The sequence below is a fragment of the Schistocerca cancellata genome, chromosome 5 (genome assembly GCF_023864275.1).
Source record: "Schistocerca cancellata isolate TAMUIC-IGC-003103 chromosome 5, iqSchCanc2.1, whole genome shotgun sequence".
Lineage (NCBI taxonomy): Eukaryota > Metazoa > Arthropoda > Insecta > Orthoptera > Acrididae > Schistocerca > Schistocerca cancellata.
The window spans coordinates 649,546,755-649,565,035 of record NC_064630.1 but is presented as its reverse complement, the minus strand read 5'-3'; the positions used below and the strand labels follow the sequence as shown (position 1 = coordinate 649,565,035).

General features: G+C 41.8%; 1 protein-coding gene across 1 annotated transcript in view; it reads left to right on the top strand.

Moving 5' to 3' along the window:
- Nucleotides 1-17,040, top strand: part of LOC126188741 (acyl-CoA Delta-9 desaturase-like) — a 153,611-nt gene extending 136,571 nt beyond the window's left edge. Inside the window, exon 6 of the mRNA XM_049930349.1 lies at nt 16,653-17,040. Coding sequence (XP_049786306.1) covers nt 16,653-17,040 — 388 coding nt within the window. The remainder of the gene's footprint in view (nt 1-16,652) is intronic.
- Nucleotides 17,041-18,281: the final 1,241 nt, after the last annotated feature.

The following is an 18,281-nucleotide window of genomic DNA, read 5'->3' as shown; positions in this document are numbered from 1 at the left end:
TAAGGCCGTTGCAGCATCCCTGAATATGGGAGTTAATAGGAATATAAAAAAAAGGCAGGAAGGTTTATCTGTTTAGCAAGAGTAATTAGAAGGCAGATTTCAGACTGCCTAACAGATCAAAACGAAAATTTCTGTTCCGACACTGACAATGTTGAGTGTTTATGGAAAAAGTTCAAGGCAATCGTAAAATGCGTTTTAGACAGGTACGTGCCGAGTAAAACTGTGAGGGACGGGAAAAACCCACCGTAGTACAACAACAAAGTTAGGAAACTACTGCGAAAGCAAAGAGAGCTTCACTCCAAGTTTAAACGCAACCTCTCAGACAAACAGAAGCTAAACGATGTCAAAGTCAGCGTAAGGAGGGCTATGCGTGAAGCGTTCAGTGAATTCGAAAGTAAAATTCAATGTACCGACTTGACAGAAAATCCTAGGAAGTTCTGGTCTTACATTAAATCAGTAAGTGGCTCGAAACAGCATATCCAGACACTCCGGGATGATGATGGCATTGAAACAGAGGATGACACGCGTAAAGCTGAAATACTAAACACCTTTTTCCAAAGCTGTTTCACAGAGGAAGACCGCACTGCAGTTCCTTCTAGAAATCCTCGCACAATCGAAAAAATGGCTGACATCTAAACAAGTGTCCAAGGAATAGAAAAGCAACTGGAATCACTCAACAGAGGGAAGTCCACTGGACCTGACGGGATACCAATTCGATTCTACACAGAGTACGCAAAAGAACTTGCCCCCCCCCCCCCCCCCCCTTCTAACAGCCGTGTACCGCAAGTCTCTAGAGGAACGGAAGGTTCCAAATGATTGGAAAAGAGCACAGGTAGTCCCAGTCTTTAAGAAGGGTCGTCGAGCAGATGTGCAAAACTATAGACCTATATGTCTGACGTCGATCTGTTGTAGAATTTTAGAACATGTTTTTTGCTCGAGTATCATGTCGTTTTTGGAAACCCAGAGTCTACTCTGTAGCAATCAACATGGATTCCGGAAACAGCGATCGTGTGAGACCCAACTCGCTTTATTTGTTCATGAGACCTAGAAAATATTAGATACAGGCTCCCAGGTAGATGCTATTTTCCTTGACTTCCGGAAGGCGTTCGATACAGTTCCGCACTGTCGCCTGATAGACAAAGTAAGAGCCTACGGAATATCAGACCAGCTGTGTGGCTGGATTGAAGAGTTTTTAGCAAACAGAACACAGCATGTTGTTATCAATGGAGAGACGTCTACAGACGTTAAAGTAACCTCTGGCGTGCCACAGGGGAGTGTTATGGGACTATTGCTTTTCACAATATATATAAATGACCTAGTAGATAGTGTCGGAAGTTCAATGCGGCTTTTCGTGGATGATGCTGTAGTATACAGAGAAGTTGCGGCATGAGAAAATTGTAGCGAAATGCAGGAAGATCTGCGGCGGATAGGCATTTGGTGCAGGGATTGGAAACTGACGCTTAACATAGACAAATGTAATGTATTGCGAATACATAGAAAGAAGGATCCTTTATTGTATGATCATATGATAGCGGAACAAACACTGGTAGCAGTTACCTCTGTAAAATATCTGGGAGTATGCGTGCGGAACGATTTGAAGTGGAATGATCATATAAAATTAATTGTTGGTAAGGCGGGTACCAGGTTGAGATTCATTGGGAGAGTCCTTAGAAAATGCAGTCCATCAACAAAGGAGGTGGCTTACAAAACACTCGTTCGACCTATACTTGAGTATTGCTCATCAGTGTGGGATCCGTACCAGATCGGGTTGACGGAGGAGATAGAGAAGATCCAAAGAAGAGCGGCGCGTTTCGTCACAGGGTTATTTGGTAACCGTGATAGCGTTACGGAGATGTTTAGCAAACTCAAGTGGCAGACTCTGAAAGAGAGGCGCTCTGCATCAGGGTGTAGCTTGCTCGCCAGGTTTCGAGAGGGTGCGTTTCTGGATGAGGTATCGAATATATTGCTTCCCCCTACTTATACCTCCCGAGGAGATCACGAATGTAAAATTACAGAAATAAGAGCGCGCACGGAGGCTTTCAGACAGTCCTTCTTCCCGCGAACCATACGCGACTGGAACAGGAAAGGGAGGCAACGACAGTGGCACGTAAAGTGCCCTCCGCCACACACCGTTGGGTGGCTTGCGGAGTATAAATGTAGATGTAGATGTAGAAGTACATCTAGATGTAGATGTACTTTGACCTTCAGGAATCCAGTGAAGATGCACAATTGCATAAATATCGAAGGAAAATAATAATCATCGGTTTGAATCTTGTTTTGCTCATGGAATGGCGCTGAAGTCTCTGGATTATAAGTGAAAAACCAATATTTGTTACGTGTTACGATTCTTTCCATGAAATCAGGATCATTTTTGATGGTTGTTAAAGTGTCCGCATAAACATTTTTTGTAACCTTTTTTTTGTTGCCGCGCGGAGTGGCCGCGCGGTTTGAGGCGCCCTGTCACGGATTGCGCGACTCCTCCTGCCGGAGGTTCGAGTCCTTCCTCGGGTATGAGTGTGTGTGTTGTTCTTAGCATAAGTTAGTTTAAGTACTGTGCAAGTCTAGGGACCGATGACCTAAGCAGTTTCGTCCCTTGGGAATTCACACACATTTGAACATTTTTTTTCTTTTTGTTCGATTGCGACAATTTTTGGCACCAGTTTCGCACACACTATTGTCGTCTTAAATTGGTTAAGTAAAATTTTCCTTACCCATTCTTTGTCACTTTCTACCGTTACAGTAATCGACAGAATACTCAACCGACGTTCAGATCGAATCATATTACTACTTTTTTTATATTTTCATCGGCTTTTTATGCTGAAGGGCGTCCCGTGCGTGAGTTATATTCAACATCTTCTCGGACACCTTGGAACGCTCGAACCACTCAAAAAATTAGGTATGTGGTAAACAATCGTCACTGTATACTTCTTTTAGTAAAAGATAGGTTTCAGTAGCAGTTTTTCCAAGTTCCATGTGAAACTTCACTACAATTCGTTTCTCTGTTACTATACTTATTATTTTTCAGGCAAAACAAAATAACAGCTCTTACACAAACGAAGGCCACGGTCGCACTGATATGTCTACAGACACCAGAGATACCACTTTCGAGTGACAATGCTTCACACTTCACAGCTATTGGTCGCCTATCTTTTGCGCATGTGTACATACACTGTGTCACCGTCAGTTCCACTATTTTATAGCCACACCCCGTACAGTTATCGCAGAGGCGAAGTATATATTTGACATTTGCTGCGATATTGTGTGAACATCGTCTTTCTCATTAAATTTGCGTCATTTTGTGATTCACCCGAAAATATTGTTGACAACTAACAAGATTCACTACATAAAGCGCCACGTCTTGCGATCTCGTCTCTCTCTCTCTCTCTGTCTCTCTCTCTCTCTCAGAACCTTTACGCTGCTTTAAAGCGAGTACAAACCAGCACAGCTCATTTCCACGTAACTTGGCTTTCTCACTACACTGCAGCTCCTCCCACTCGACAGGTACCAACTGTCAGCTGCCTGAGGAGACGTTCGCGGCGTTGGCCTTTCTGACAGTGACGCGTCCTAAAATTACTGGAAGACGGCGGGACCGCCGCAGCGCTCCTGTTAATAAGGCTGATAGCTTGGGTAACCACCCTGCGGTTTCCCCCGACCCAGTGACGCCCGCTACCAGGAGTGTGGCGGGGCGCACTTTCTACCGGTCGCTGACATCCCTGGCCCCTACTTACGTAAGTGACGCGGGTGTGGCACTGGCGTAATATGCGGTACCCACATCTCTGCCGGTCACATTAAAATCTCCACTTGACAGCTGTTTGTTCTCTCCCACATCTCATGTTACAGTAAGGAGATCTGTTGGCGCACCTCGGAGAAACGCTTCCTAAATCGCCAGCCAAAGATTAGGCACGTGTACTGACTCATTACGGAAATTAGTAGATACACTTTATGATGTGTCGACAGAAGTGCTGACACAGTGTTATTTTGAGGGGGCCGATATGCACGCTATAAGCTCACCCAGAATATCGTGAAGTCTGAAACAGGACGCTCAATGAATGCTAATAAGAAAAGAACGTAATGTCTATTTACTTAACTTTAATCCATCCTTTTTGGTATACATCGCTCTTGTTGAGACATGCTTTAGATACGGTTATTATCAATTGCTATGTAAGGCTAATGGCGCCTTGCTAGGTCGTAGCCATGGACTTAGCTGAAGGCTATTCTAACTATCTCTCGGCAAATGAGAGCAAGGCTTCGTCAGTGTAGTCGCTAGCAAAGTCGTCGTACAACTGGGGCGAGTGCTAGTCCGTCTTTCTAGACCTGCCATGTGGTGGCGCTAGGTCTGCAAGTACTGACAGTGGCGACACGCGGGTCCGACATGTACTAATGGACCGCGGCCGATTTAAAGCTACCACCTAGCAAGTGTGGTGTCTGGCAGTGACACCACACTTTACAAATTATCTCTGAACTTTCACTCTAGAGTACAAGAACTTCCCAATTTACTTCATTGGATAAATGGTGTCGTGATGCCCCAAACATTTAATTGCAGACTAAATAGAATTTTGTCAGGTGTCTCTCAATCCATACTGCAAGAACGTCCGCCCCCGGTAGCTGAATGGTCAGCGTGGCGGATTGTTCCTCCTTTGGGCCCGGGTTCGATTCCCGGCTGGGTCGGGAAATTTTCTCCGCCTAGGGACTGGGTGTTCTGTTGTCCTCATCATCATCCTATCATCCTCATCGACTGCAGGTTGCCGAAGTGGCGTCACATGGAAAGACTGGCACCCGGCGAATGGTATGCCCGACGGGGGTCATAGCCATACTACTAAATAAACTGTAAGAACTCGTGCCTCATTTTACTTATTTAGAAAGTGATGCCTGAAACGTTGCTCTGTGTTTTAAAGAGAATCTTCCCACGTTTTCCTCTGCGTAGACAATGTTTCTGTGCTAATGTATGACCTCTATCATTAGTGAGACATGGGTAATGAATGCTATGTGTATCTCTTTACAGTATAACTCCATAATGGGTCCCCTAGCAACATATTAATCTTGTCGACTATGAAACTTAGGAAAGATTGAATGCAGTGTCGAGACGATTGTTTCTTCTTCTGTATGTTAGTGTGTCCGCAGCTCGTGGTCGTGCGGTTGCCTTCTCGCTTCCCGCGCTCGGGTTCCCGGGTTCGATTCCCTGCGGGGTCTGGGAATTTCTCTGCCTAGTGATGACGAGTGTTGTGTGATGTTCTTAGGTTAGTTACGTTAGTTAGGTTTAAGTAGTTCTAAGTTCTAGGGGACTGATGACCATAGATGTTAAGTCCCATAGTGCTCAGACCCCATTTTTTTGTATGTTAGTGTCTTCTCTGCTTAAACGTACTCATCTAACGGAATCGAGTAGCATCGCACTGTGTTCATATCTAGACGTTTACAACGAATGTGAGTTTATTGGTAGACTGTATAATGCAATCAATGTGATGTAGTGAAATAAACTACACGCATCGCAGACGAAGCACGGCAGCATTACAATAATTCAGACTTTTTGAAAAGTGATGGAGTAGATAAACAGCTTTGTGCAGCAGGTTTCTTGCAGCAGGTTTCTTTCAGCAGGTTTCTTGCCTTGTTTCTTGTCTGTTTTCGCATACGATAATCACTGGAGTGTTCCGTTATTACTGAAAGTTTCAGGATAGAGCCTAAACTCTTGACACCTACCCTTGTTAGCCAGTCCACAGATGGTAACTCCTCTATACGACAGTCTGTACTGTAAAACTGAGGCATCGAAACCAACATAATGTTAATGACTACTTTTATTTTCAACTTAACATGTAGACTTCTTGCTTTATCGTTAATACAATTTTTTAATGTAGTTTAGTATTAGAAGGTGGTACCTCAAAGTCAAGTTTTAGAAGGTTGCCTATTGTATTCTTTCGTTTCATGTTGGTGACCGAGTGTGGTCTATTTCTCTATATTAGAATACTGAAAGAATAGCAGTAAAATCGAAAGTGAACTGACAGGCCATAAATGAAAATGAAATGCTACATTCAACCGTGAACAATAAATTTCATTTTGTTTTTCTCTAATTACTGCCTGGAAGAGCACGATTTAGCTTTGCATGAAAGAAATAATGTATATAGTTTTATTAACTTATAAAAAGGATCTTTTTAAGGCCACCCCTTATTAATTTCACAGATATTCTATACGTTAATCTTATGGTCGATTTTTAAAAATCTCAGAAACTCTGATTTCTATTTTACAGAGTAAACTATTGTTAAATTCAATTGTAGTATCTGAAGTTCAACGCAAGCGTTTTTGTTATTAACTAATGTTGTTTCTAATAGACGACTACGCCTGCAAGACGTTACTTTTGGGTTAAATAAACTGCTTTCTGCCATCACTACCTATTATAATATTTTCATTCCCTACTAGCAGATGAAATTTTGTTGCGAAATTTTATTTCTTTACCTACAACGTAAACTATCCTATTGCAGAAGAGCCTTGATAAATTCAAATATCAACATAATTTGCACCAAGCTCTTAGTTTAAATGAGAACTTTATTAAGAGCTACTACCCACATTAGCGTTTGCTCGTTTTCAAGCTTACACATGGATGTGGGCACATTACCCACATAAGTATATAAAGAAAATCAATTGCCATGTACAAATGTACAGACCATGGTTGTCAACGGACACAACCTTGAAGTAAGTATCCAGAAACATCGCATACATAGTTGTTTCCTTTGGCCACCAAGATATTTACATATGTGTATAACATGTGATTTTTGTCAAATACTTAGGAGAATGTAGCCATATCCATTTGTACACTTTAAAATGAGCACGCTCTCGAAACTGACCACTAGTGCAGAATGAAGTAATATGCTCATAGAATAACAGACTGGTACAAATGTTCTCTGACAGAAAATAACGCTCAACCTGCTTAGGATCTTAGATCGCAGGTGATTGAGCATAATTGTTGTGTTATTTGTCGTGGTGCTCACAATAACAGTAAGTTTATCATTGCTGTCTCCGTATTGAATTTTCTTTCTTAACTTTATACTGTATGCACATACATTCCATTTCCAGTGAACTTGTTGTCACTGCTAAGTCAAACATTTCATCCTTTCTAATTATCTCAATTCCTTCATCCAGCTTCATACTTCTATTAATGTACTGCCCCGAGTTTTCATCATGAGCTTATTACATCCCATTACGCGTTCCCTACAGCTTGTTTTATTACTTTTCCTTTTCAAGCCATGTGTTCCTCATTTATCTCTTATTCCTTTTCTTGATACTACTTGTCCTCTTCCTTCTCTGTACCTTTCTGGCACTCCTCCTCTGCTTCTTCTAAAAAATCTCTTTTTCTGATCCGACCCACATGCATCTCGGAGGGTCAAAATTTATTACACAAAGAACAAGTAGTCATCTTGCTTTTCTTGAGTGATCTACGGAAACTCAGACAAACTAATGTGATAATTCGTAAAATTTCGTTTCGATTCAACAATACTGCGTGCAACCGTCACTACTGGGTCACGAATTTAAAGCGAAAGATTACAATGTACACGCTAGTATAACATGACCTTGGGATGCTACTTTCACATTATACAAGTTTTTTTTTATCTAAGTTACAGGTAAAGTAGTCATCAAACCACGGTTGACTTTAACGTAGTTTTATACTAGGTATAATCTAATGACAATAATTATGCCTTTTCACTATGTACGCCCAGCTCACCAGATCTCTTATGAGAAGACAACTAAGAAATGACTTACCTATTTAATCGCAACACCGTGGCCCGAAATATAAGTCATTCTACGAGCTAGTTAGATCAAGAGGCGGTCACGTTCCGAATTTCTGAATTTTAAAAATTCGCCGTACCATCAAACCGTGCTGCAGTAGGCAAAAATCAGTATTTTAAGAGACATTAATTAATCGAAACGTTCGCATCCTGTAGTAGAGAAAATAATATAAGAATGCTTTAGTTTAAAATTAAAGTGTATTATTGGATTGACGGAAGATAAACCCAAAGAAGGTACAAAACAGTGTCTTCCGAACAAACGTTAATAGATCTGTGTCATCTAAGGCAGCAAAACAGTGTGCCTGGTGATGAAGTTTCACAATGCTTTCCCCGACAAGTTGCAAGTAAGCGATAGTTTTTCGTCATTTTTCCTGTTAATTCTCGGTATTGGGACTATTAGAGCAGGGCTAAGTGAAAGTCAGGACAGAAGGAACAGACTCTTTCTTAGCAGTAGCATCGTTGTGGTGAAGGCACACTTACAGTAGGAAAAAATATTAATGGAGTATAGGTTTCGTAATGGGAAGTAAAGTAAATCAAATGGTAAAGTAGAGAAATTAGCAGAATTTGTAAGGGAGAAGGACACTACAGAAAATAAAAGCGAAACCCAAGACGCAATGGGAGAAAGGTAAATTGTTTTTAGAGTAATGGAAAACTAAGAGGACTCTGTCAGGGAGATAAGCAATAGGAAAAGGGGAAAGAGAAGACTCGACAGCAAGGACAAAAACAATGTCACTTATAGAAACCAGGATGAACAGAAACACTGAGGTACAGAAGCCGACACACATAATATCTTAAGACATCAGAATAGGTGGGAAATTTTAAGAAGCAGAGAAATGTAACTGAACAAAGGGATAGGAGAGTATGGATAAATAAGTGCAAGTGGGGTTAATCGCAGTACAAAAAACGAGAAATAAAACTACAACATGCGCGAAAGAGTGAAAAAGTCACACAAAACAGAGTGAAATAAATCAAAATGTTCACATAAAGATATTAATACGAGATCGAGTTTGTGAATACGTCAAGATTTCCGCTGGAATGTTGTGAGAGGAAACACAGTGAAACAATAAATGAGAAGAGCACGTGAGATGCACACACAAACGATAGTGATGTTTTTTTTTCATAAACATTTCCAACTCTCGTCTTCCGTTTGTATCAGCTTGTTGATCTGCCAGTAGATTTACTTACGTTGTCTTCTTAATTTCTCATTAATTAAAGTGAAAAATTATGTCGAGGAGGTTATGATTTACAGATTCTATAAACTGTCAAAAATCATGGTTATACGAAGCTGTATCACTCATTTATATTACTCAACCATTTTCAGTAACTAACAGACTATCTTCAGGTGTCTGCAGACAGTAGAAAACCTAAATAAATCACAATGAGTCATCACAAAAGCATATATAGCGTCCAGTTCTTCAAGGGTGAAGCACTTGACGATACTGATGTAACACGTGGTCCTCATACTGAATATCTCACCAAAGAGATAAATAGGTGGAGAATCTACATAGCGCCAGAGAACACTCATAACTTTTACAACGTACGTAACACTCGACTTATGGTGCCTTAATATTGTTGACTGAACGATAAAAATACAAAGACGAAAGTGGATAATATGAAAACATTCAAAATAATTTTTCTTCGCGTTTTCAGCTTTTTCCTTTGTGTTTTATCAATGAGTCAACAATATTTAGGTATTATAGGGCGAGTGTACCCCTTGTTGCAAAATTTATGAGCAGTCTCTTGACCATATATTTAGTACCGAGGATCACGTGTTACATCTGTATTGTCAGGTGCTTCGCCACTGTACTACTGGACGCTGTATGTGCTTCTGCCATTTGTTAGAGTTAAAAGCAGATGTTCGCTTGTACCCTGAGGGTTTACAATGGTTATCAGTTATCACACATCTGATAGTTTCACAGTGCAAGTTCTCAATTGGCTGTATAGGTTGATTACTATATTTACGATAGTTTTTGTGGTAACTCATTGTGCCTTATTTTAGTTTTCCGCTTTATGCATGGCCTTTTAACGAATGAAACTGGTTGTGTAATAAAACTGAGTAATACAGCTGCATGCATACCAAAGTTTCTCAGCAAAGCGGAAAATTTCAAGTTACACCGTAGTTCGGAGTGCGTATTAAACTATAGATCAGTTCCACAGTCGGTGGAAGGCAATGGTACACCACTTCAATTAGGACCATGCTCCATAAAACACTGTAGTGTAAAAACCAAAAGTTGTGTTGAGGACAATTTCACCCCTTAATCATAATGCTCGAATTTTCATTGTCTGCTGCTACTCCTTATAAAAGGAGACTGTAATTTGTAATGCAGTTAAATGTACTTAATCAACGTATTCGCCGAGCAGTTTCAGCTATTTGCGATACGTAAGACATTTCTACAATAATGATAGATCGCACCAGTGCTTGAATGCAAGCGTTCCCAGTCTTTTTGCCCCTTCTACGAGAAACCAATTAAAGGTGCGATTACATTACAAAGCGCCTGCAGTTAATGGACCCATGCAGCGTCTGGTGTATTACCTCAACCTCCAGCAGTGACAGCAACAACAATCTTCTGAATTAGCTACCTTTTTTGCAGCAATTCAGACAAATTGCCTTGATATGTAACGGTTGTAACCCTTGTTAAATTGCGTTAATTACATGTAATCAGTTCTGTATGTTAATATCTAAATAACACTTTATCACAGCGCATAGCTTGGAGGCAATTCGCAGTCTACGTTTCACTTTCTCACTCGTCTTCAAAACGTCGATCAAATAATGTCACGTAGATGCCCCATTTGCCACGTCATTAATTCGTACTCCATCTTTAACTAAATTTAGAGTGCAGAATAGGAAAAGAGTATGTTCACTGTTGTATACTATCATTTTTTCGTAATTTTAAATTTTTATACTTTATAACTAGTTGTGTGAGATGAACAGGTGTGTTATAATTTACATCATCGAGAAGAGGAATGGACGTCTACAATTTCCTCAGACAAGTAAAAGAGAAGATGAGAAGGTGAAAAGGCATGGACGATTCGTTCTCGTCTGGATACGACCGGATCTTTTCCCATTTCTACTGCAGCATGATGAACAGGCTTTGCCAGGTTTCTGAGAGGAAGTTTTTAAACACATAACAGTCTCCTAAGTTCATCAGAAACATGTTTGATGGGATTTAGGTTAGCAGATTAAACTCTCAGATGCGTAGATTTTCTTGCACTGTGGTGTAATTAATTTTCTTGTAGACACATTTTCTTTCAGATAAAAAAAAGATAAAAGAGTTTACGTGTTGCGAGAAGCAAAGAGTTATCTAAAACGTTTTTATAAACAATTTAATTCATCTTTCCATCAACAGAAACTAATAGACCAAAGCCAGAACCAGGAGAAAGAACACCAAACCGTCGCACCATCTCTATAAAATTGCTTCCACAACATTCTTAGGTAAAAACTCTTCACCAGACATGCGGCACTTCCAGAGACACCCAGCTAAGTTCCACACGCGGGTGAGTTTTCAGTCAACGAAGTCTTCTTCCAGTGTTCCACCAATCGATAACAGCGTCGTTTGGGTTAAGTAATCAGTGGCTTCTATGTCTCAGTACAAGAATGTATACCGAGTCCTATAGACTCTCATATCACGTCTTGATGCTCTACTCACAATACTTAAGAAACTTTTGTTTCACAGTGTTTGATCCATCATACGTAAGAGACACTTTCTTTAGACTAAGACGTCCAGTTTGGCTTTCTGAAGTACCATCTTCGTTCCTGGGTGGTTCAAATTACTGAAATTTGTGTCCCAATATTAACATTATGAAAGAAAAAGATTAAAAATATCATACAAAAAGTTGCTTTATAAATAGCAAGTGCCTCCAAGCATACGACGTATACGCGTTCTCATAACTTATATATTGCTTCGATCTTTCCTTTTATTTCATCTTGCAGAAGATGTGGCCGACACGTACTCATTGTTCACTTTTTATTTTATTTCATGAAAATTTTAACAAAAGAAAAGCACACATTTTATCTTTGGAGCATGATTCATTTAATTTTTTGTTTTACAGTATTATTGCTTGATAGTTAATCCTTTTCTTTCGTTTTTGTTTGTAGATCTGAAAATATATGTAGCTTGCCGCCGAAACTGGTCATTATATAACTGAAAACTACGAATGCCGTTTGAAAAAATAATGAAGAATAATTGTATCAATCAAGCAAGCATGTCTAGCTTATTAATTACTTCAACACTTCCCTTGGTGAGAAGTATATTAGCCAAACCCAAAAAATTCGGGCTGTGATTTATCGCTTCGTCATAGTACATCACCGTCGCAAGCAGTATAGTCCTATGAATACTGTAGATGGCCATAAATATTATTTCACACATTCAGCCGAAAACTTCTTTCCACTCTGAGGATATATTCTCTCCCAGTATCCGTAGAATACCAACTTGAAGCCATTACAATGTCCTAGATCCATGACCGAATTCTGTTTTCATAGCTTTCATGTATTCCAATACCTCCGCTCAACAATACGAGTACATACCACCAAAGGAGACAAACAGAGTAGATGCCGTATTTTTGTACGTAGCTCATAACTAACTGTTAAAAATTGAAATATGTGGCAGTAATATTTTACAATAACATTATATTATGTTGTTATTCATAAAATCAGTATTGTTGCGGAACATTATTACTACGTTTTTCAGTTTTTAATACATCTACGTTCCTCGAAGTACCTGCCTCTACATCTAAATGAGTGCTTTGCAATTGACACGTAATTTTTTGGCAGAGGGTTTATAGAACAATGACCTGTTTCACACTATTTCTGAGGGCGCATAGAATTACTTTCAGACCCTTTCTCGGCCATTTTACTCTCGGATGGCACGCTAGAGAAATGAACTTCTAATTCTTTTCGTGTGAACTGTGATTTCCCTTATTCTATTACGACGGTCATTTCTCCCTATTGATGTGGGAGTCAATATAACATTTTAGAATTCAGAGGAAAAATTGCGTGATTCAAATTTCGTGAAGAGATCCAACTGCAACGAAAAATGCCTTTGTTTAACGAATTCCATCGCAGATGGCGTATCATATGCGTGACACTCTCTCCCTATTTCATAATAATACAAAAAAGCTGCCAATTTTTTTTTTTTACTTTTTTCTGTGTCCACTATCAATCCTATCAGGTAAAGATTCTATATAACGCAGTGGTACTCCTGAAGACGACGGAAAAACATAGTGTAGGCCGTATCTTTAGTAGATTCGTTGCATCTTCTAAGGGTCCTACAGTAGAACAGAATTTTTATTTCGCCTTCCACAGTAAATTTTCTATCTGATGGTTCCAGTTTAAGTTGTTCGCAGTTGTAATCCCTAGGTATTTAGTTGCACCAACAACCTTAAATTTGCGTGATTTGCGGTAGTACTCATGTCGAGGACCTCACTCTTTTTATACTTTTGTGCCAACTGCCACTATTCACACCAAACAGAACTCTTTTCCAAATTATTTTGCAATTCTTTTTGACCTCCTAATTACTTTACTAGACTGTGAACGACAGCATGATCTGCAAACAGTTGTTCACATTGTCTGCTAAATCATTTATACAGTTTAAGAGCAGCAGAGGGACAATAATACCTCCGTGGAGAATTCCAGATATCACTTGTGTTTCACTAAATGACATTCTGTCAACTATTGTGAACTAGGAGCCGCTAGTGAGGAACGGTGACAAAGCCTTCTGCAAATGTAGAAATATGGGATCAATTTGAAATCCACTGTCGGTAGCAATCACTGACTAACTTAAGCCATGAAATGATTGCTGGATCGAAACAGACCCGCACTTTTCGTCCACAACGAGGTTTTGTTGGGCTGGATGCTGGTGGGTCGGCTGATGTTGCGAGGTGATTGCCGCATCTGGGTGGGCGGCGGCCGGTCGGTCTCTAGGCAAGCGGCACTGCCGTGGAAGACGCTGCGATGTCGTCACTAGAAGGTCATAACGAACTGTACATGTCAACAAAAATTATGCATCACCCCGATATGCCGCACAGGTGTGTTGCTATTGTGACTGTTGCTGGACCGATTGGAAGGTCACCCCTGACGTTGTCTGTAAACATTCACACAGTTACCATGAGCAATACCTACAGGCAGGAAGCCACGCTCGACTGGACTGCAGAAGTTCAGTTGAAATTAAAGTACCAGTAAGGGCCCATTGCAGACGCCTGTGGAACAGTGGAATGAATATCCATCATACAACGAAATATAGTCGCGATCAGTTATCGAGTCTCTGTCATCACGTTAAGCGCAGAAGATTGTCAACCAGGGATGATTCCCGAAGTGTGCACTGGAGTCAAAACAACGTGTAATGGAATCGTTTCTAATTGACGGGTAGTGTTAAGGACTTACACTGCGCAGGCCGTTTATATTCGATACCTACAACTTTTGGGTCAAAGGACAGTGGGATGAGTGCTCCAGAACTGGATTCGGCGTTCGAAGAGGCCACAGGACGTCAGGTGTCGCATCAAATTTTCGGGAGACGACTAATTGACGTGAATCTCCATTCCTGACAACCATGGTGAACACTACGTAGTACACCAAACATGGACACCGATGCAGGTGGGCAGAACAGACGCGGAAGGATTGGCGTTGCGTGTTGTTTACGAACGAAATTCGGATTTGTTTGTAATCTGGTAATCGTAGATAACGTGTTTGGAGACAACCCAGAAATATCGAACGCCTCCAACACCGTGTCCCATATGTGTGATGGTAGTGGAGAGGTGCTTTGGGGTGGAAATACGTAATGTACTGTACATCTCTCGCGGCTGCTGAGAGCTATGTCACTGCTCTATGGTAAAAGGACGAGATTCCTTAACCAATGGTGGGAAAATATCGCAAACATTTTGGTGAAAATGTCACCTTGACGAACGATGAGTGCTCATCCTGCTGTTCTCGCGAACATGTTCCTTCAACATGTTAACATCACCGGCCTGGCTGTCCCCCCGATATGGACCCAGTGGAACATGTGTGGGATCGACTGAAACGAGCTATTTTTGGGTGCCGACAACGAGGTACTCTGCATGACTTACACAGAACCGCCATTGAAGAACTGAACCAGGAATTTCTTGACGGTCTTATCGATGATACGCCATCACTGATTGAAGCCTACATCCGAATGAGGGGCTGTTCCACCTTATGTTGAGATTGCTGAGGAGTGCTGTGAAAAATCCCCCATTCCCACATGCCACTGTGTCAAGGATTAGCTGTGAGTACCTCGACCGGCAAAAACCACCGGCGCCAGACTCAACTGACATGACACGTTAGTACACGCCTATTGTGACATACGGGTACGTCGAAAACCACAAATGAACAATGAATCCTGCTTGTCAAAACAGTTCACAGTCCAGGGTGATGTGAGAGGCACTCACGTGACAAAATGATATTTACATGGCATGAATTTAGGCCCTGATAAGTTCAAATGGTTCAAATGGCTCTGAGCACTATAGGACTTAACATCTATGGTCATCAGTCCCCTAGAACGTAGAACTACTTAAACCTAACTAACCTAAGGAAATCACGCAACACCCAGTCATCATGAGGCAGAGAAAATCCCTGACCCCGCCGGGCCTGATAAGTCTACTATCATCTCTCGCCTTCGAATGACCAATGAATCAACTCTACGACCATGAGCATCCGTTTGTTCTCGTAGAGCAGCCGACAGACGACCTGAACTTTCAGAAAGATAATGCTTCGTCTCATCGCTTCATAACGATGCCACAATTGTCTGATAATGAACAATACATGTTTATTATGATGCTTGCGAAATTCACGCCCCTCTTCTCCCTTCCAGCTGCACAATCGTACTCACGAGCGTTTATGTCGCCACGAAGCGGTTCCGATTCGATTCTGCCAAAACAGAAGGGACCAGAGAAATGTAGATACTCTTTGATAGCTAACATCTTTGGAACAAAATGACATATCGTTGCAATTTTGCGCGGCAGCGTAGTCCATTGTTTTCTCAGTAGATTTGGCGCACGTTTACCAGCAGATGACAGTGGAGCTATGAATGAAATAATATCGTAGTTCAACAACGGAAAGCCGTATTGAAGTGGCACAGACAATTTTGTGTTACACAGATGCTTTTATTTTTTTTCGGGGGGGGGGGGGGGGGCGTGTATTTAGACAAACTGCAATACGTACGTATGCTCAGAGGCAATCTTTGTTTTCTGAGCCATGAATTTCGAAGTAAGGTGATGATGCAAGACTTTTATTGACGCATGTATTTGGATACTTCAGTGGCAATGTAAGTCTGTCATCATGTTAACTTTTAGGACAACTCTCAGATATGCTATTTTTTACAGTACTGGAGATGTTAGCCTATTTTCCGATAATTCAAATAATGCAGCCCTTTCGAGGAAACTAATCCTTTCTTGAAATCTGCTGACAGATTAAAACTGTGTGCCGGACCAAGACTAACTCGGGACCTTTGCCTTTCGCGGGCAAGTGCTCTACCATCTGAGCTACGCAAGCACGACTCACGCCCCGTTCTCACAGCTTTACTTCCACCTGTACCTCGTCTCCTACTTTCCAAACTTTACAGAAGCTCTCCTGCGAACCTTGCGGAACTAGCACCTCTGGAAGAAAGGATATGGTTCTGCAAAGTTCGCAGGAGAGCTTCTGTGAAGTTTGGAAAGTAGGAGACGAGGTACTGGCGGAAGTAAAGCTGTGAGAACGGGGCGTGAGTCGTGCTTGGGTAGCTCAGATGGTAGAGCACTTGCCCGCGAAAGGCAAAGGCCCCGAGTTCGAGTCTCGGTCCGGCACACAGTTTCAATCTGCCAGGAAGTTTCATATCAGCGCACACTCCGCTGCAGAGTGAAAATATCATTCTGTAATCCTTGTCTTGTTTCCAGCCGCATCGAGCCTGTGGAGAGCGATTTCGTGTCCTTCCTGTCGTTCGGGGAGGGCTGGCACAACTACCACCACTCGTTCCCGTACGACTACCGCGCCGCCGAGCTGGGCCAGCGCTACGACCTGTCCACCCGCATCATCGAGTGGCTGGCGCGCCGCGGCTGGGTCACCGACCTCAAGGCGGCCTCCGCCAGCTCTGTGGTCAGCCTGGCGCTGGCGCACGGCGACGGCAGCCACCCCGTCTGCCAGCCGGGAGCGGGCGCCTCCAAGGCCGCCGACGCCGCCGCCGACGCCGCCCCCGCGCCCCAGGAGCCCGCGGCCGGCAAGCACTTTGTGGAGGCGCTGCCCGCGCCGGGCCAACCCCCGGAGCCCGGACTCAGCATCGCCTGAGCAGCGCCAGGGGAACCCCCACCTCGACAGTCAGTTCGATGGCGCTCCGCGTCGTCTGCTTAGTTGCCGACACCACCTGCAAGCACAGAACGCGACAGTACAACACACCCCATCTCTCGGCACAGATCCGAAGAGACCCTGTTCGCTGTGTTTTAGTGTAAGAAGTGACGAAAACTTTGTTAATACTATGACGTACTCTGTGATAGCTGTTATGAGCAGTGTTCTTCCGAAAGCCCAAAAAAGTGAACTAGTTTCCTTTTCTACGCCTGTCGCAGCACATAGACAATGACAAAGAGACCCATTCATTATCTTTGATCATCAGTCAGTCGAATGATCACCGTAAAATAACAGACAGAAAGAGAGAGCTCTCTAATTAAAACTGTGGGCCATTTAGGGAGTCGAATTCTGATCCTCGCCTAACGCAGGCAATTTTCTTGCCAATTGAGCTGCCTGTAAAGACTCAGGAAGACAGAGAGAGGAGGAAGAGGGAGGGAGGAGATTCTGAGACTGCACGCTCTCTTGTGGAATACAACGTTCAGTGTTTGTTTCTCGCTGCACAGTTTTAACCTGTCAGAATTCCTTACTTTATATTACACCAATTCTGCATACGCCCCATGTTCTACAATCTGCTATGACAACTGAAGTCGTTGAAACGAAGTGTCTTTCATTTTAAATGATTTTATTTGCATTTACTGAATCCTACCAACTAACGCGTTATCAGACTTTATCATTGCGTTACATAAACCAATCAGATAAATGACCATCATATCCCTAATTGTGAAGAGAGTTGCTGTAGCCCTGTTCGAATGCTTTTAGATATGTCAATAACAACTTTCTGTAAATCTGAACCATCAAATAGCCACTCCAACGTATATGATTCGAGTCATGTAATCCTATAAATGTAAGACCATGCACAGTTATTTTATTTATTATTGCTTAGGTGCTTAAGTTACTGAACTGCACACTGTAAACTGTATGGGACATTATTTTATGTAAATGCAATATTTTTTATGTATAGCAAATAAAGTGACTGAATGTCTGTACTTTAAATTAGCTATGTGTTTTTGATAGTTTTTGCTATTCACGTATTTATAAAGAGCAGATAAATTATTATCTCATGTCATTCAATTCCTTTTTTTCACTTATAGAAATAAAACAAACAGCCAGCTTGTCAACGCTTCAAAACCATTGCATCACTTACCATTTCAAGCTACCTTTTCTACAGCAAGCCTGTAACTATC